Raw genomic sequence first — 21,304 nt, 5'->3', positions numbered from 1 at the left:
TACTTCTTCCTTTCCATTTGTATGCCTATTCTTTCTTTTTCTTGACTATTTGCTCTGGCTGATATATCCAGGACAATGATGAATACTAGTGATGAAGTCATCTTTGATTTGTTCATGTTCCTTCTGGGAAAGCTTTGTCTTTCACCACTGACTATGAGGCTAGATGTGTACTGCTAGTTTTGTTTGCTTGCTTATTTGTTTGTAATCAAGAGCAGGTACTGGATTTTGTTAATTAGCTTTGCTATAGCAATAGACATGATCATAGTTTTCTTTTTTTTGTTAATTAATGTTGCAAGTAATTCTACATTTTTATTACACTTTAATTTTTATTAGGTTTTTAAAGTAAGTAGGTAGAAAATTTATTAGGTATGCAAGTGAGAAGGAACATATGGGCACTCTCTCAAGGAAAGGGGTAAGAGGCAAGAGGCCCCAATACTGTGGAACAATCTGCTTTTATAGATTCTTGCTCCTTTTGTAATTTTTATTATTTTGCTATCTTTCCTTTTCCTTCATCTCTAGATGCTTGATGGCAGATGAACCACTGAGGTGGGGGGTCCTTTGGCCCCCAAGTGGTGTTTATTGCTGCTCTTCTCAGAGGTTTATTTCCCCTGGAGGTTTGACTTTTTGGAATTTGCACTTTGCTTATCCAGCCATCACCCTAGTTCAAACCCTACCTCATTCCGCCCTAGAGATTTCTAGCTCCCTTAATCTTACGAGAATTTGTGCTGATGACTCATCTTCAGTAGCTGCTTCAGGCTGTTAGTGGGTTTCAGGCCCTATTTGTGGGAGCATAGACGTCTCTGGCTATGCTATTACTGGTGACTTGTTGAATGTGGAGAACAGGAGCTTACTCTGGTGAGGAGAGGTTTGTTGTGAAAGGTTTCTAATCTGGAAGAAATAAACTGGATGAGAAATTGTATACACAATCTGAACAGAAGCAGGAACAAGATGGAGCCCAGGGTATTTTTTAGAGTTTTTAGAAACACTTTTGGTTGGGGCTTGGCATACTGTAGCAGTTTGCAGTATCAGCTGAAATGTGTATAAGAGTACTTCTCAAATGACTTCTCAACTCTATTTGAACATTTTTAGCCACTGAAATTTTGCTCATATAATTCTATGATGCAAGAGCCAGGCTTATCTTTGGGAGTCATTTCTTACCTTTCTAAGTAGACTTACACACCTGGAGGTCATGTTCCATGTAGGGGGAGGATAGTGAGCTTATTTGTAGAATTTGGCTTAGAGAGAGAGACCATATTTGAGCAGCAAAAGAGGTTCTCTGGGAGTGACTCTTAGGCATTAATTATAATTAAGCTTAGTCTTGCTATTACAGAAATAAGTTTCACAAGGGCAAGCCTCAAGATTGAGGGCTTGGCTTATTAAACTGGGAACCCCTATTGCTTGAGAAATGAGAAAGAATTCCCCAGGTGGGGAAATTTAATGGGTCTATGTTTTTCTTTAGTCCTTTAAGGGAATTCACAAATACTAGACAGGTTAAGTTTGGTAGTGTGCTACAGAAATTTATTTCATCTACCCTCTGGAGGATGTTTTACCCAGATGATGAGCTTACTGTGATAATTGTCTTTTTAAAACCATGTATGTGTGTAATCATGGTGATTGCAAATAAAATTGGTCAAGTAAACAGTTTTATTCCTATTTTAGAACACCTTCATACTTTGATTTCATATGAGCAGAATGATTAACAAAGTTGTCAAAAGCATTCTAGCCATACTACCCTATATATTTTCTTTTATTTAAAGATTTTATACACTCACTAGACATTTGGTACTAGTTTATTCTCATTAAATATTTAGGTAATTTAGGATACTCACACTATACCTGAAGAATCTGTGTTTGCCTTTTTGACAGAGAAATAATATGTACCCTCTGCAAGAAATGAAATGCCTGTGCTCTCCCTAATGGTTAAACCACTTTTACAACTTTCTTTTCAGTGTAGGGTGGAGGCACTCAGGATGGGACAAGGAGATTGTCAGTTATCTTGCCTCATTCCTACTTGTTGATGCTAGGTGGGCTTGGAAGCTCGGTTGTCAACCTGTCCTCTGAAACCAGGGAAGAAGAGAGTGTGGGCAGAACTAATGATTGTTTAACTCCATTCCACACTGTCTCCTTCAGACTCATTGATACAGGGGAGTCAAGGAGGTTCAGCCTAGCAGTGGACCTCACTTATCACCTAAGGGGCACAAATGTAGGGTGTTTATCAGCCTCATCTTGCATTATCTTGTTCAGTCTTATGGATGTGGGGTATGGCAGGGACTTAGCTCCCCTCTCAGCCCACAACCCACTGCTGGTTGGGGTATTGAAAAACTGCCTGCTTCTGCTGGGTAGGGGATGGGAGATCAGCTCTCTGGTCAGCCTCTCAGCTCTCTCACATCAGGGAAGAGAATCTGGTTCCCACAGGCAGAGAATGGAAGATGAGCTCTTTTTGTATGAGTCAGTTGGAGACTTCATTTTGGCAGCTTCTGCATAGCCCCTGTCCAGAAAAATATTAGCTAATAAGTAAAACCAAGGAACTCAACAATCTGTGGTTCCACAAGCATGTAGAGAGCCCACATTTCTTTCCACTTTTCAGTTTTTTCAAGTTTTTTTGTTCTGTTATTTACAGAGATTTTAGTTTCAAGACAGAGGACCTAGGAAAAATAAGGCTAATCCCTCTTGGCAGAACCAGAAATTTGGGTCTAGGTTTGGGGATCTGTCCTGCCTTCCCCACATGATAACCTGGCAGAGGTGAAAGCCAAGAAGTAGAAAACTGCCTCAGCCACTCAGGAAAAGCAGATCTGCTCCCAGCAGTTGCTCAGGGAAGGTAGGCAGCACTGGAAAAGGGAAAAGAGCTTGGCTTGGGGGTCAGTTAACCACTTCCAGGGTCGCTGCAAGTAGGAAAACGTTTGAGCCTTGGTTTCCTCCATGGAATATGGGTATATGAGAGCACCAACCTTCAGACCCTTGTGAGGATTAGATGTATTAACCAAATTGAAACAAGGTCAGAGCTAGGCCTGGAAACAGAGCAGCAATTCTGATGGACAAGGATTGGTGTGGGAAATCCTCCTGGTGGGATCTTTCCCAGCAGAGTGCAGGGGCTGTGAGGACTCAGGCCTCAGGTTCCAAGCTCCATGTACAGCCACCTTGGCACTAAAAGGCAAGAAGAAAAAGCAGGGCCCACTCCTCAGAATGTTCACAGTTGGGTGGAAACAAACATTCAATCCATCCAGCTAGTGTACACTGAGCATTTACCATATTGGAAGCTTGACAAGCCTGAAGTCAAACAGGCCCATAAGGGAAACAGTCACTATGCATGTTAAAGATGAAGAAACTAAAGGTTAAGGTCACAGCTAGGCAGACAGAGTCAGAACCCAAACTTCCACTAGAATTTCCTGGTGCAAGGCCCTTAGAGGAGGGATGGGCAGAGAGCCACTTCTTCAAGGCAGTGGCCCTGTCTTGCTCTCAGATACAGAAATGTTCTCCTTCCCAAAACTTTGAAGCTGTATTTAGTGCCTGCCATGGTTGGCCACTTCTGATTCCAGCAAACCAGGCCCAAGTCAGGCCTCACCCAGCCAACATCTTACTCACAATTGGGCACAGTCTACATGGAAGGAGGTTTAGTGGAGGCATTGATGAGAATCTCAGCCATTTTGTTGACTTTGCCTAAATTTTCAGAGGTATTGCTTTTTTCCCCCAATAAAGCCACAGAGTACCCCTAGTGACACCTCAGCTGGAAAGGTGTAAGCAGGCTGGGGTTGGTCAAGGCTCTGTAGCAGGGAAAGGCATGGTCAGTGGCCATCCTTATGCCAGTCTCTCCTGCTGCCTGCAGAGGCTTTGAAAGCCCAGGACTTCATGAAGAGACTCCTGTACATCATCTCTTTCCTGCCAGGACAATATCTATAGGGATGAGAACTGCCTCCACTTCAATATCAAAGCCCCCAAGGTAAGATTAGGGCCATGCTCACTTTCCCCAATCTCCTCAGCTCCCTGATCCCTGCAGGAACCCACAGAGCCCCTACCCAACTCCACTGATTATATGACTGTTCAAAGTACAAACCCTGAAATCAGCACAGAGGCAGTAAGGCAATGTAGTGCAAGAAGGTTCTCATTTCTTTTTTCTACTCTGCTAGCCTATTTCTTTTCATTAGGGAGTTTAATCCATTAAAATTCAATGTTATTACTGTAAGGGCAGTACTTTCTTTAACCATATTGCCTTTGAGATTTTATTTGTCATATTTTTTCTCTCTTTATACCCTTTTATTTACCCTTCCTGATAATCTTCATTTCTACACTCTTCTTCAAACCTCTCTCTCCCTGCTTTTCTTATCTGCTTATAGTGTTCCCTTTGGTATTTCTTGTAGAGCAGACCTCTTGTTCATAAACTCTCTCAGTGTCTGCTTATCTTAAGATATTTTTAACTCTCCCTCATTTTTGAAGGACAGATTTGCCAGATATAAAATTCTTGTTTGGCAATTTTTCTCTTTCAGTACCTTAAATATATCATACCATTGCCTTTTGTCTTTCAGTACCTCAAATATATCATACCACTGCCTTTTCACCTCTGTGGTTCTGCTGAGAAATCTTCACATTGTCTTCTCAAGCTTCCCTTGTATATGATGGCTCACTTTTCTCTTCCTGCTTTCAGAATTCTCTCTTTGTCTTTGGCATCTGACAATCTGATTGGTCAGTGTGTACTTTTTGTTTGGGGGTACACGGCAATTCTTGGACCTGTAATTTGATATCTTTCATAAGATTTGGAAACTTTTCTGATTATTTCCTCCATTATTCTTTCTTCTCCCCATTTCCTTCTCTTCTCCTTCTGGGACACCCACAACATGTATATTCATTTGTGTCATGCTGCTAATCAATTCTGAGGCCCTGCTCAAAATTTTCCATTCTTTTCCCTATCTATTCTTCTGTAAAATTGCAGATGCCCTATCATCTAATTTGATCTTTTCTTCTGCCTCTTCAAATCTGCTGTTGTATGTCTCCATTGCATTTTTATCTCTTCTTTTATGCCATTCATTCCCCAAAATTATTTTTTTGCAAGCATCCAGTGTCTTCTTTATATCTGTCATCTCTTTTACCACATTATCTTTCAAATGCATTGAATTGATTTAGATTTCTTTGAACATCTATAATTATTTCTTTCAACTACTATATCTCATCTGAAATTTTGTTTCTTTGACTGAGCTTCCTAGAATGCTTCCAAGAATGATGTAATTTTGTACTTCCTAGAATGATGTAATTTTTATTTGCTGGTCTCTAGGCACCTGATTTTCTTGATTAATTTATTCTTGAGATCATGATCTCTCTCATTTTTAATTTTTTATTGTTTAATATAACAAAATATTATATATATATTATTCAAAAGTCTGAAAAAACAAATCATGGAACTAATGAGAATGAAAGGCAGAGTAGAAGAGATAAAAAAATGGAAACCTACAATGTTAGATTTCAAGAGGCAGAAGAAAGAATTAGTGAACTGGAGGATGTAACATCTGAAATCCAACAAGCAAAAGAAAAGACAGGGAAAAGAATAGGAAAATATGAGCAGGGACTCAGGGAAATGAATGACAATGTGAAGCACATGAATATGTATTGTGGGTGTCCCAGGAAGAGAAATGAAGGGAAAAGGAGGAGAAAGACTAATGGAGGAAATTGTCACTTAAAATTTCCCAACTCTTATGAAAGACTTAATATTACAGATCCAAGAAGTGCAGCATACCGCAAACAGAATAGACCCAAATAGATATACTCCAAGACACTTACTAATCAGAAAATCAGATGTTAAAGAGAAAGAGAGAATTTGAAAGCAGCAAGAGAAAAGCAATTCCTCACATACAAAGAAGCCCAGTAAGACTATTTGTATGTTTCTCAGCAGAAACCATGGAGATGAGAAGACAGAGGTATGATGTATTTAAAATTCTAAAAGAGAAAAACTGCCAAATAAGAATTCTATATCCAGCAAAGTTGTCCTTCAAAAATGAGGGGGAAATCAAAACATTTTCAGACAAAAAAATCACTGAAAGAATTTGTGGCCAAGAAACCAGCTCTGTGAGAAATACTAAAGGGAGAACTGGAGGCAGACAGGAAAAGATAGGAGAGGTGTGGAGAAGAGTGTAACAATGAAGACTATCAATAAAAGAGAAAAATTAGATGTGACATATAAAATCCAAAAGGCAAAACAGTAGAAGAAAGAACTGCCCTTACACTAATAACATTAAATGTTAATGGATTAAACTCCCCAATCAAAAGCCTTAGATGGGCAGAATGGACTTAAAAACAGGACCCATCTATATGCTGTCTACAGGAGATGCATTTTAGACCCAAGGACAAACAAAAGCTGAAAGTGAAAGGCTGGAAAAAGATATTTCATGCAAATAATAATCAGAAAAGAGCAGGATTTTCTATACTAATATACAACAAATTAGACTTCAAATGTAAAACAATTAAAAGAGACAAAGAAAGACACTATGTATTAATAAAAGGAACAATTCAACAAGAAGACATAACAATCATAAATATTTATGCACTGAGCCAGAGTGCTCCAAAACATGAGGCAAACACTGAAAAGAGAAATAAACACACCTATCATTATAGATGGAGACTTCAATTCCCCACTCTTATCAATGGATAGAACATCTAGACAAAGGATCAATAAAGAAACAGAGAATTTGAATAATACAATAAATGAACTATACTTAGACATTTATAGAACATTACATCCCAGGAGTGTAGGATACACCTTTTTCTCAACTGCTCATGGATCATCCTCAAGGATAGACCATAGCTGGGTCACAAAGCAAGTCAAAGATTGAAATCATAGAAAACACTTTCTCAGATCATAAAGGAATGAAGTTAGACATCAATAACAGGGTCAGAAAATTCACAAATATATGGAGGCTCACCCTCTTAGACAACCAGTGAGTTAAGAAAGAAATTACAAGAGAAATCAGTAAAGATCTTGAGGCAAATAAAAATGAAAACACAACATACCAAAATTTATGGGATGCAGTAAAGACAGTACTGAGGGAAATTTGTTGCCTTAAATTCCTATGTTAAAGAAGAAAGAGCAAAAATTGAGAAATAAACTGTTCACTTGGAAGAGTGAGAGAAAGAACAGAAAACTAACCCCAAAGCAAGCAAAAGGAAAGAAACAATGAAGATTAAATCATAAATAAACGAAATTGAGAACATGAAATCAATCAAGAAAATCAACAAAATCAGCAGTTGGTTCTTTGAGAAAATTAATGAAATTGATGGACCCTTAGCAAGGTTGACAAAAAGAAGAAGAGAGGGGATGCAAATAAATAAAATCAGAAATAGAAGAGGAGACATAACCACTGACCCTGTAGAAATAAAGGAGGTAATGAGAGGACACTATGAAGAATTTTATGCTAATAAACTAGCCAATGTGCATGAAATGGACAACTTCCTAGAAAGGCATGAACCACCAACATTGACTCGAGAAGAAACAGACAACCTCAACAAACTAATCACAAGTAAAGAAATTGGATCAGTCATTAAGAAGCTCCCAAAAAAGTAAAGTCCAGGACCAGATAGTGTCATGCTTTAATTCTACCAAGCATTCAAGAAAAAACTAGTACCATTCCTGCTCAAACTCTTCAAAGGAATTGAAGAGGAGGGAACGCTACCTAACTGATTCTATGAAACCTATATTACCCTCATACCAAAGCCAGACAAAGATAATACAGGAAAAGAAAATTACAGACCAATCTCTCTAATGAATATAGATACAAAAATCCTCAACAAAATTCTTGAAAATTGAATCCAGCAGCACATTTAAAGAATTATACACCATGATATGCAAGGATGCAAGGATGGTTCAACATAAGAAAATCAATTAATGTACTACACCATATCAATAAATCAAAGCAGAAAAACTACATGATCATCTTGATTGATGAAGAAAAGGCATTTGACAAAATTTAACATCCTTTCTTGCTGAAAACACTTCAAAGGATAGGAATAGAAGGGAACTTCCTCAACATGATAAAGGGAATATATGAAAAACCCACAGCTAACATCATCCTCAATGGGGAAAGATTCAAAGCTTTTACCCTAAGATCAGGAAGAAGACTAGGATGTACACTGTCACCATTTTTATTCGACATTGTGTTGGAAGTTCTAGCCAGAGCAATCAGATGAGGAAAAGAAATACAAGGCATTCAAATTGGAAAGGAAGAAATAAAACTCTCATTGTTTGCAGATGATATAATATTATACGTTAAAAACTCTGAAAAACCCACAGTAGAAATACTAGAGCTAATAAATGAGTACAGCAAAGTGGCAAGTTACAAGATCAACACTCAAAAAACTGTAGTATTTCTATACACTAGTAATGAGCAATCTAAGGGGAAAATCAAGAAAAAAATTCCATTTACAATTACAACCAAAAGAATAAATATTTAGGAATAAGTTTAACTAAGGATACCAAAGACCTATACAAAGAAAACTACAAGGAAATTGCTAAAAGAAATCACAGAAGACCTAAATAAATGGAAAGGCATACCGTGTTCATGGATTGGAAGACTAAATATAGTGAAGATGTCAATTCTACTCAATTTATATATTCAATGCAATATCAATTAAAAATCCCCAAAATGTACTTCACAGAAATAGAAAAACCAATAACTAAATTTATCTGGAAGGGCAGAGTGCCCTGAATACCTAGAAATATCTTAAGAAAGAAAAATGAAGTTGGAGTTCTCACACTACCTGACTTTAAGGCATATTATGAAGCGACAGTGGTCAAAACAGCATGGTACTGGCATTGAGATAGATAATGACCAATGGGATTGGATAGAATGTTCAGAAATAGAACATTGTCCTCTCATCTATGGACAACTGATCTTTGATAAGGCAGTTAAGCCAACTCCTCTGGGACAGAATAATCTTCAATAAATGGTGCCTGGAGAACTGGCTATCCATATGCAAAAGAATGAAAGAGGATCCATATCTCACACCATATACAAAAATTAACTCAAAATGGATCAAAGACCTAAACATTAGAACTAAGACCATAAAACTTTTAGAAGAAAATGAAGAGAAACATCTTATAAATAGGAGGCAGTTTCCTAGATTTTACACCCAAAGCATAAGCATTGAAGAAAGAAATAGATAAATGGGAACTCCTCAAAATTAAACACTTTTATGCATCAAAGAACTTTCTCAAGAAAGTAAATAGGGAGCCTACACAATGGAAGACAATATTTGGAAATGACATATAAGGGTCTAGTATCAAGAATATGTAAAGAGATTCTTTAACTTAACAACAAAAGACAAACAACCCAATTAAAAAACGGGTAAAAGATGTGAGCAGACACTTCTCAGGAGACAGAATACAAATGGGTAAAAGGTACATGAAAAGATGCTCAGATTCCCAGTGCCTGCCCATGGAAAAAAATGCTCAACTTCCCTGGCTACTAGGGAAATGCAAATCAAAACCACAATGAGATACCATCTCACACTCACCAGAATGGCCATTATCAATAAAACAGAAAATGACAAGTGCTGGTGAGGATGTGGAGAGAGAGGCACACTTATCCACTGTTGGTAGGAATGTAAAATGGTACAACCATTGTAGAAGGAAGTTTGGCAGTTCCTCAGGAAGCCAAGTATAGAATTGCTATATGATCCAGCATTACCATTCCTAGGTATCCATTCAGAGGGCATGAGGGTAAGGACACAAACATATTTGCACACAAATGTTTATAGCAGGATTATTTACAATTGCCAAGAAACAGGAACAGCCCAAATGTCCATCAACAGACGAGTGACTAAACAAGCTGTGTATATACATACAATGGAATATTACACAGCTGTGAGACAGAATAAAGTCATGAAGCATGTAACAACATGGATGGACCTTGAGGATATTATGCTGAATGAGATTAGCCAGAAACAAAAGGACAAATACTATATGGTCTCACTGATATGAACTAACATTACTGAATGAACTTGGAGAATCTCAGTTAAGAACAAAGGTTATTAGGATATAGAAATAGGGTAGAGATTGGGTAATTTGAGCTGAAGGGACACAGATTATAGAACAGGACTGATTGTAAAAATTCAGAAATGGATAGCACAATTGATTGTAGCACAATAATGTAAGTACACCGAATGAGGCTGAATGTGAGAATGATAGTGGGAGGAGGGCTAGGGGCTCATGTGAAACCAGGAGGAAAGTTAGATGATAAATACTGAGATGGTATAGTCTAGAAATGCCTAGAGTATACAAGAATAGTGACTAAATGTACAAATTAAAAAATGTTTTTGCTTGAGGAAGAACAAAGGAATGTCAATATTGCACAGTGTTCAAAATAGATGGTAATTCGTATTTTAAATTTTCAACTTCTTTCTGAGACTTAAAGCAAGAAATGTTTATTTCATACAAAATTTATATTTTGACTAGTGCATTTCCTAATTTAACATACACATATGGACAGTTTAATTGAACACCATAAGTACATGGAACCTTGAATAGGGCATGAGATTTTGCAGGTTTGTCCAGGTTATTGTGATGTCCCAATAAATCCCAGAGTGATTTGAACAGTGAATAAAGAAATATTTGCAAAGTCTCCTTGGGGAAATGGGGAGAAAGGGGGAAAATTCCACTTCCCCATGTGGAGAATTCCTGATGTTCTCACAAGCAGTGGGGACAACAAAATCAACAGGTTGAGCCCTCAATCTTGGGGTTTGCCCCTATGAAACTTATTCCTGCAAAGAACAGGTTAAGCCTAGTAAAAATTAGGCCTAAGCGTCACCCCCAGGAACCTTTTTTGTTGCTCAAATGTGGTCTCTCTTTCCAAGCCAACTCAGCATGTGAACTCACTGCCTTCCCCTCTATGTGGGACATGACTACCAGGGGTGTGAGTTGCCATGGCAATGCAGGAAAGAAAGCCTGAGATAAGCCAGAACCTGGCATCAAGAAATTGAGAAAGCCTTCTTGACAAAAAGGGGGAAGAGAGAAATGAGACAAAATAAGGTTCCAGTGGTTGAGAGTTTTCAAACAGAGTCAAGAGGTTATCCTGGAGTCTATTCTTAAGCACTATATAGATATCCCTTTTCAGTTTATGGTGTATTGGAGCAGCTAGAAGGAGGTACCTGAAGCTGTTGAGCTGTGTTCCAATAGCCTAAATTCTTGACCACAATTGTATAAAGATATAACGTTTACAATGTGACTGTGATTGTCAGAACCTTGTGTCTGATGCTTCTTCTATCCAGGGTATGGACAAATGGGTAAAAAATATGGATAAAAATAAGTAAATAAATAATAGAGGGGACAAAGGGTAAAATAAATTCGGTAGATGGAAACACTAATGGTCAGTGAGAGTGAGGAGTAAAGGGTATGGTATGTTTAAGTTTTTTCTTTTTATTTCTTTTTCTGGAGTGCTGCAAATGTTCAAAAAATGATCATGCTGATGAATACACAACTATGTCATGATATTGTGAGCCACTGATTGTACACCATGTATGGAATGTTCTCATGTCAAGAATATATATTTGTATGTTAAGTTTTTACAATTAAAAAAACAATAATTAAACCAAAAATTAACTGGGGATTGTCTATATATTGAAAGGATGGAAGTTACTGGGAGATAGTCTGCTGCTCAGTAATGTTGGGTGTTGGATCATTAGGGGATAAAGCTTTGAACTTCATCTCCACTTCTATTGCTGATTATTATTCACTCCCATATGCCAGTGAATCAAGAGCTATTTATCTTATACTTTATGATAGCAAGTTCTTTCCTGGCACTTCCCATTCTCATGTTGAAAATGTTGAAATGTTGAAATGGAATGGCTTGCTGGCTCATTCCTTCTCCTTTTGCTCAGAATATATGCAAACATTCACATGCTTCCAGCAGTGAGGGAGACTCCTTGGATATATATGTATATTTTATGGCACCTCATCAATTCCCATTGCTATGTATGCTTCCTGCAGTGAGGGAGTGAGCCCCTTATCAACAGCACACAGAAAAGTAGGGTATACAGGCTTCAGAGGGGACCTAATGGCTATGGGGACCTGATGCTCACTCATCAAGCTGATCCTGCACAGTCTCTTCTCTATGTGATTAAGCAGTATCCCATCTACTGCCTGTGTATGTTGGTCTTTAGTTGGAAAAATCCAGCATTTACATGGAATGGGTTGACATCTCTCAGGTAGGACTCCTCACCTGGAGATGGTAATAAATGTCTTCCCCAAAAGGTTTGGTGCTGTGAGCATGAACACCAAAAAGCACCCCATGGCATGGTGGAGGCATAATAGTTCTTCAATTCAGTAAGCCAAAAGTGATTCTGGCACAATGAGAAGTGACAGGCTTGCTTGCTTCCTTCTAGCTGCATGGGGACAACTGAAATGTGAGAAACCTTTCTGTTAAAGAGGATGAACTGGTTTGATGGCTGAGGATCAATATATGAGAAGTACATACTAGGAAGAGTAAGGAAACTTTAACCTGACTCTGATTGCACACCTCCCACCAACAACCAAGGTGTCTCGAGGGTATCAAATGTCTCCCAAAGGGAATCCAGGTATATTTTCACAAGTGAAATACAGAAGTTAAAGACAGATATAGAAAAGAGCCAGGGGAATACAATGTGGCTTGGTTAGTGCATCTACTCAGTGAGAGGCCATTGCAGACTCATCTTAAGCTAAATGATGCAGCTTGGGGAAATTAATTACTGGTACCCTGCTAAAACACATTTTTGCCCATGATGAACAGCACAACCAAAAGGACAGAGACAAGCCCATGCCACATTAGTCAAGTTCCTTGGAGCATGATATCATTGTTCCCAACTTGGGGGAACTTCTCAACAAAAAATACATGGAAAACTGTTCACAAGGCCATAATTTCCCTTTTGGTTAAGATAATAGACATATGGTTCCTTTCCTGGACAGGATGTGGATGAAACAGCACTGGAAGCATTAAAGAGAAAAGGGCCTCTTCTGTGCAAGACAACCTTATCCCTCTTTTTCTCCCTGGGGATGATGGGAGGCAAAGTTATGGAAAATACCTACTACAACATTCCAATTTGTGGTGGAAGCAGCAGAGAGGTTTCGCCTGGAGAGGTGAAACTCAGGCAAGATGAAGATGCACTGAAGGGCCATAGAGGGAAGTCAAAGAAAGACTTGAGGAAAAGACAAAAGAGGAAAAGATAAAAGAAGGGGTGAGGCCCATCTTCAGGGCACTGTGGCTTTTGTTATTAAAACAGAATAGAAGATGCAGAAACTGATATGATCCTTCCAGAAGTACACTGCTAATGCCAATATCAGCAAGAGGAAGGGCAGGTCCAGGTTAAAGGTTGTGCCATCATAGGTGCCAATAAAGAGTAGGAGGAAGAGCGGTGGCAGGAAAAATCTAGAAGACTGCATAGATGCCCTTTGAGACCTGAGTACTGAGATGGATGTATGGTGTCATTGTCAGGTATATGTCAACTTGGCCAGGTGGTGGTACCCAGCTGACTGGTGGAGCAAGCACTGGCCTGTCTGTTGCCATGAGAACATTTCATGACTTAAATCATGATCACATTGGCTGCATCCACAGCTGGCTGCATTTGCTATCAGCTAAGGGGAATGTCTTCTAAAATGAGTGATGCTTAATTTAATCACCATAAGGCTTTTAAGGAGGATTGGGAAGAGACAATCACTTTTCCTGCTTCAATCAGCTAGCCTCTCCTGAGTTTGTTGAGGACCTTCATTGGGGTTGCCAGCTTCCAACCTGCCTTACAGATCTTAGTATCCTACATCCCCATGGTTGTCCAGCTAGTCTCTCCTGAGAGGTCATTGAGGACCTTCATTGGAGCTGCCAGCTTGCAGCCTTCCCTACAGAGTTTGGACTCTACCTCTCCACAGTTATGTGAGACATTTTTATAACTTTTATATTTACAGATATCTCCTGCTGATTCTGTTTCTCTACAGAACCTTAGCCAACACATATGGAGTGCTGAGTCTTCACTGTGCCTCTACCGGACAGTTAGGAAAACAATTCCAACTGTGATCATAATGAGACAGATAAGGAAGATGAGTCACCTTGCCTTACACAATATTACTTCTATCCAAGGTAGCAGCTAAATACCAACCCCTGCTTTGAATGGCAGCTTTTAGTCTATTATTGGACCTTTAAAGACCGAGCATTTAATCACTGATGAGCCCTCTGCATCTCTAAGGCCAGAACTGCCCATAGTCATATGGGTACTCACTAATCCTGCTAATAAATCAGGACAGGATTAACAAAGCTTCCTTATTAAATGAATATGGTACATCCAAGAGCAAGCCTCAGCAGGACCTCAGGAAGTTAATGTGTGCCTCGAACAAAGGTCTACTGTGCTGATGGGGCCAAACAGCCCACAGAGGATGGTCCTGTCTCTTCTTTGGCTAAGTGGAGAACGCCAGTCGATAATCTGACTTGGGTCACAGATCAAACTGCAAAACTCACAGCTAATGGAATCCATTGGGCCACGGAGGCCATCTGTTCCAAGAATGACCACCTTTTGATTGCGACTGGATGAGGGTGTTCTGTCTACAGGGTTGACTTCCATGTAGTGGTGATGGTGGTTCAGGCTACTCCAACAATGTTCTGCTACACATTTATGGAGTCATTGGCTCTTGCAAACTATCAATCCATATTGTCCAGTGAGAAACAAATCAATGACTGGATTATAAGGAGGCCCTCCATGTGGTTACAGGGGCTACAGCAACAGCTTAAGAGGTAAGAAAATGATTTTATCATCACTGTGGACACCCATTGCAAAAGGCCATTTGAATTAGAATACAAATGGAGTTTCCATGTTGACCAACTATTTACCCAACAAGTTGCCACGACTGCCTGTTGGATCCATCACAGAATACAGAAACCCAACTCAGATGCAAGAATGGGTCAAATCATGTGGACTCACTCTGGAAAAGGCAGAAATCAAAGGCAGAATGGTCATGTGATTCCTGACAATGAGTTCAGATGACACATCATGATGTGATGGGCTTTATCAGGTGGGGATTAGGCTTTACAATAAAATCCCAACTAAATAACATTAGACAACTTATCCCTAGTTATGGGTTCTAATGGTGTCTCACCACTTAAGGACTCAGATCCAAGATATGGGACAGCAATTCACATTTAGCATGTGGATGCTGGAACCCTCATTGCAGCCTTGGAGAAATACATGGGCTATGTGAATTGATGTGCAAGATGCCAATACAATAAAGGTATCTCATTTACAACTCATGCACCCCAGCAATGGGTGTGCCCCACTGCATGATGATGTCTTTCATGCTCCCTATAACTTTCAAGCAAATGGGGCAATAGAATAATGTAATGAATGATTCAAGTAATAATTATACAATGGCCATAAGAAAGAACTTCCGTATGTGATACCTTTGTGGAATTATTACTACTGGGACATTGAAAACTGCATTCCAGTAGAAGGGAAATGTGGCAACAGATCATAGGGAACAAAGAGTCATAGGACTTTAGAGCCCAAAGTCCCAAAGTTCTGAGATGCAGCCCAGTATAATGTCTATGAAAAACTTCTGGTGTAACATTGGGCTGTGATGGAAATGGAAAAGATTGCCAAGAGCTCACAGGTCCTCCTGAGGTTAGAAACCCCATAATATTCTCGGTTCTGGGAAATTAGTACTCTTATTCAAGTAGTGCCTAAAGACAGAGTATCATCAAATGGAAGTGGTAAATTCAGGCCTGTGTTTTCCCAGGTCCTCAGTGAGTAACATATTTGCATGAGGGGTTGGCCAAGGTGCCCATCAAATATGAGCCTGTTGCAACACCAGAAGAAGGCCCTTCCCTCTGTAAATTGAAATCCAGTGTACCCTGACTCATGCATGTCCCACCAGATGCCATCTGTCACCCATTGGGTAGCAGCTACTATTTCCTTGTATACCACCTCTGATACTGGACAAAGTGCCCAATGGGCTGAACTTTGAGTGGTCTTAATAATCCTGGTATACATGGACATAAGCACACCAATGTACCTGTTTCCTGCCTCATGGGGAACCAATCACCAATGGCTTAGCAGTTTGGTCAGTTCTGTGGATGGAACGTGATTGGAGGATCAAATATTCCCTACTATAGCAAAGAGACCTTTGGATACAACTGGTGGTATGGAAAGGCACTACTTATGTTACTCATGTTTATGCATATAGCAAGGATCCTATTATGATGGATGTCTTTGGAATGAAATAGAAAGTAAGGGCTATACCAAACTGCTTTTCACACCCAATGAGGCTTGAGATCCTGGTGGGAGAAAGGTTGAGGATGATTCCTTCTAGGAGGATGAGGATAATGGACTTAGCCTCAGTCACATCTATGAAGTAGCTGAATTTCCCATGCTTGCTTCTGCTTTAGTGTGGATCCAAAACCAAAGTGGAAATGAAAATTCTGACACCATACAATTATGGGCCCGGGAACATGGATTATTTCTCAATCAAATTCTAGGATAGAGAAATCAAATTTTACTTTTACTTCAAACCCTGTGGCATTTCTAAAATTAATGGCCTCGAATTTTCTTTTGCAAATTTAATAGTGGTTTCTATATACCCAGTCTGTTGTCTGAAAACAAAGTTTCCTTTCCTTTCTCCAAGCTTTCTACTTTTTCTTTACACTGTGACTTATTTCACTACACAACAGTCCACTCCTATGTCTATATATACTAGGAATTATGAGAGACTACCACCTTTCTTGGTCTCTATTTAGGGTAAAGCAACCCATTTTTTAATATTTCATAAAATATATGGCATATTGATGAGAACAGAAATATTTCCATTGCCCCCAATTTTAGTAGGAAAGCATTCACCAGTTTTTTAAAATTATGAAATTAGCTGAAAATTTTTTATATATGCATGCTCTGGATGATAACTTTTCCAAAATTAATGTCAAGGACTGAATTTCCACATTTAGACCATGAAAATAGCATTGCCTATCGGCCCTGTAGATTTTGGAATCTATTACTATTAAGATAATTAGTTCAGTGGGTTAGGACTTATACTCCCTAATCGGCCATTAGTGAGGGGAAATTGAACTACCTGGATGTCTGTTTGACGCAGTGAACTACTATGTACAGGACCCTCTTACCCACTGATATATATTGCTATTACCAAGATGAGGAATAGTTCCCTCTAAGACCAGAAAAAAACAAATGTATCAGATCCTACACTTCAGATATTTAATCACTAACCCCAAAAATGTACATCACTGATCCATTATAGGCAACCACAGAAGTATATTCATTTATACTAATTACCAAATTCTTCAGATTCTCTTATATCAAGACCTATAGCATTTCCACCACTGATATCTATAACTCAATCACCAAACATCCAGCAATTATACCAATCCCCTTAAACACTATTCCTCACGAGACACAATAAATCATGTCCATCACCTCAGCCCCCCAATTTCTGAAAAAATGATCTTTCATGATATTGACATTGAATATATTCTCCATCATGAAGTTTCTGGATCTGCCCCAAGGGGCATCTCCTGGTAATAAACACTTTTGGCTCTTATTTGATTTTGTGTATATGTGACCTTTTCCTCTCATTTCATGTTATCATGGTTATTCCTAAATTGAGCATTTTTAGCACACCAAGGCTTGTATCACTGAATGAGAGTGCATAGTAATTAAAGGCCAAGTGATTCATTCCTATTAAATCCACTCATTTCAACTAAAGGGTAAGTTACAAATTAAGGCACTCCCATATTGAATACATAGAATTCCACACATGGAATTTCTCTGGCTTGCTTATCAGAGTGGTAGAAGAGGACTTTCTACTTCCATTAAAATTATCGTTGAGTTTTCTCTTATATAAGTTCTTGCTTAAGATGGTATATCACTTTAACAACTACTAAGGTCTTTGTTATGAAGATGATTTTCATACTAATTCTCTTCTATATAAGTTTAACTGAAATAGTGCTGATGACTGAAGGTACTACCACACTGATTATAAAATGTGAGTTCTCAGGTGTGCTTAAAGATTAAAGCTATGGCTGAAATCTCTTCCATATTCCAAACATGTAGTGTGAGTTCCTCATTCCATCTAAGGTCAGAATATTGGTTGAAGGCTCCCCAAAACTGATGACAGTCACAGGTTTCCTCTCAAGTTGGAATAATTTCATGATGTCTAATTGTAGAAAATTAAGGTGTTCCCACATAGATGACATACTTATGGCTCTGTTCACTGCACATCCTCTCATGTTGCCTGGGGGCAAAACTATGAGAGAAAGCTTTCCTACATAAAGGACATTCATGGGGTCTCTCTCCAGTCTTAATTGTCTCTAGAGTAGAACAATGACTGAAGGCTTTTTCATATGTATGGCACTCAAAGTGTTTCTCTCCAGGTGTGTGTTCTCTCATGTTGTCTAAGATTAGAATATCGACTGAAAGTTTCCCCACATAGATGGCATTCATGATGTTTCTCTCCAGTGTGAGTTCTCTCATGCCTTCTGAGGGCAGAACAATCAACAAAAGCAATCCCACATGTATGGCATTCATAGGGTTTCTCTCCAGTGTGAGTTCTCTCATGTTTTTGAAGGTTAGAAGATTGACTGAAGGCTTTTCCACAAAGATTACATTCATAGGGCTTCTCTCCAGTGTGAGTTCTTTCATGTTTTTGAAGATCAGAAGACTGACTGAAGGCTTTTCCACATAGATGACATTCATAGGGCTTCTCTCCAGTGTGAGTTCTCTCATGTCGCCTGAGGTCAAAACAATAAATGAAGGCTTTCCCACATAGATGGCATTCATAGGCTTTCTCTCCAGTGTGAGTTCTCTTATGATTTTGAAGATTAGAAGATTGACTAAAGGCTTTTCCACATAGATGGCAATCATAGGGCTTCTCTCCAGTGTGAGTTCTCTCATGTCGTCTAAGGGCAGAACAATGATTGAAGGCTTTCCCACATGTATGGCATTCATAGGGTTTCTCTCCAGTGTGTGTTCTTTCATGTTGTCTAAGTTGAGAATATCGACCAAAGGTTTTCCCACACAGATGACATACAAAGGGCTTCTCTCCAGTGTGAATTCTCTCATGTCCTCTGAGGGAATAACAATCAATGAAGGTTTTCCCACATGTATGGCATTCATAGGGTTTCTCTCCAGTATGAGTTCTCCCATGCTGTCTAAGATGAGAATATTGACCGAAGGTTTTTCCACATAGATTACATTCATAGGGTTTCTCTCCAGTGTGAGTTCTCTTATGCTTTTGAAGATTGGAAGACTGACTGAAGGCTTTTCCACACAGGTGACAATTATACGGCTTCTCTCCAGTGTGAGTTCTCTCATGTCGCATGAGGGCAGAATAATGATAGAAAGCTTTCTCACATGTATGGCATTCATAGGGCTTCTCTCTAGTGTGTGCTCTGTCATGTTTTTTAAAATGAGAATATTGACTGAAGGTTTTCCCACATGTATGACATTCATGGGACGTCTCTCCAGTGTGAGTTCTCTCATGTTGCCTAAGGTCAATAAGTTTAATGAATGCTTTCCCACATAGAAGGCACTCATATGGTTTATCTCCAGTTTGAGTTCCACTGTATTGTCTGTGGCTGGAGCTTTCAATAAAGGCATTGGCACTTTGATGACACTCGTATGATTTACTTCTAGTGTAACTCTGCTTATGTTGATTAAAAGATGGCTGGTCACTGAGGACTTTTTCAAATGTTTTCCTTAAATACAGATTCTTTTCCATGGGAATTAATGCATGTGGAGTCACTGTGGATCTGAGAGTGGAATCTTCTTGCAAATAATTATATTTAAAGGAATTATTTTGAGTTTGAGATATCTGTTGTGGGGAATTAGATGAGAGACTGTCATGTATTTGTCTATAAACATATATTTTTTCATTTTCCTACATATGAATTCTCAACTAATCCCATAGTGAAAGTGTCCAATTAAAATCTTTCCCATGTTACTTTCATATACACATTATTTACCTTCGCGCATGGAAATTTTCTCTAAAATAACATCCAAATTGCAGAGCCATCTGGTGAACTTTGAACTTCATATTTCAAAGTTAATATATCTGAACCATGTTTATGCAATCATGTTTTTATAAGAACTCAGAGTTTTCCGTTCAGTTCAACTTTTCTCTAAATTCAAATAATCACAGATTTTTGCTGGATTAGCATTTCCCTAAATTCAAATGATCACAGATTTTTGCTGGATTAGCATTTAATCCCAACATTAATTACATCTACGTGATTGTACCAAATTCCTAATTTATTCAATTTCTAGGTATTTATTTGGAAAATTAGAGTTCACACAAATGAAGCTTACCAATGACATGTCAGAATTGTCTTTCCTGTAGATAAGTTCCATGAGTATCTTTTCTTGCTTTTTACAGGCAATCTTCCTGCCTATAATTATTTGGGGGGAAAACATAATAAATTGTTAAGAATAGCATTATGGGAATAAAAATATTGTAAAGTCCAAAATATCTTTGCAATATGTTTTAAACACTAACATTTGGCTGAGAAAGAATATCAAAGTAAGGAATACTCTAGGAAGATGAAAACATAATAGGACATTAACAATCAGAATAGATATTGAAGATTGAAATATGAGAAAAACAAAAAGGAATTGGATTGTCAGAGAGGTAAAAAGAGAGTAAATCATCCAAGAATAAGACCAGGACAAAACTCATTACGTGGAAATATAATTCCAATGGTATGTGAATATCCCTTTCCCAGAGTCAAAGACACCTGAATAGAGCTTGATAAGTTTATAGAATAATGACCACATATAAAGAAAAGTTCCCCAATATCCTTACCTACCATTTCAAAATCATAGCTTACTTCAGGAAACCTAAAGGTGGTATGTCCAAGGACCTACTCACTAACTGATGAAGCACCCCCACCCCACACACACTATTGATGCACAACTGCCTAGAACACACCTGGAGTCTGGTTTTGGAGAAATTCCATTTCTTCTCTCCACACTTCCTCTCCTTGTACCAACTGGGAAAGCACATCTGATTTGCCGATCTGACATCCTGTTTGTAGGAGAAAAGATACCTGGAATTTGAGTTATGTTAATAGTACATATCAAGTAAATGGCAGGCTACCAAAGAAAAGGTAAACACTGAAGGTCAGCAAGGCAAAAATACCTTGAATATAGAATATTTAAAATATTTCACCAGCAAAGGGTAACTCTTGACCTTGTTCTCACTACAGTGGGGACTACTGCTTGTTGCTGAGCATGCAAAAATTCAAAGAGAGACTGGGGAATCCTACATATTATAAATGGAGAGAAATTCTATGTTTCCATAGTTGTTGATTATTGC

At 38.6% G+C, this 21,304-nt stretch overlaps 1 protein-coding gene across 1 annotated transcript in view; it reads right to left on the bottom strand.

Annotated features, from left to right (window-relative positions):
* Positions 1 to 4,108: 4,108 nt before the first annotated feature.
* The window catches only part of LOC143647067 (uncharacterized), an 89,980-nt gene continuing 72,784 nt past the window's right edge, over positions 4,109 to 21,304 (bottom strand). Inside the window, 4 exon segments of the mRNA XM_077116697.1 lie at positions 4,109 to 18,363; positions 18,365 to 19,804; positions 20,299 to 20,378; positions 20,918 to 21,013. Coding sequence (XP_076972812.1) covers positions 18,163 to 18,363; positions 18,365 to 19,804; positions 20,299 to 20,378; positions 20,918 to 21,013 — 1,817 coding nt within the window. The 3' untranslated portion in view covers positions 4,109 to 18,162.

This window comes from Tamandua tetradactyla, chromosome 9, assembly GCF_023851605.1.
Source record: "Tamandua tetradactyla isolate mTamTet1 chromosome 9, mTamTet1.pri, whole genome shotgun sequence".
In the NCBI taxonomy this organism is placed as follows: domain Eukaryota; kingdom Metazoa; phylum Chordata; class Mammalia; order Pilosa; family Myrmecophagidae; genus Tamandua; species Tamandua tetradactyla.
This window is presented reverse-complemented; position numbering and strand designations above follow the sequence as displayed.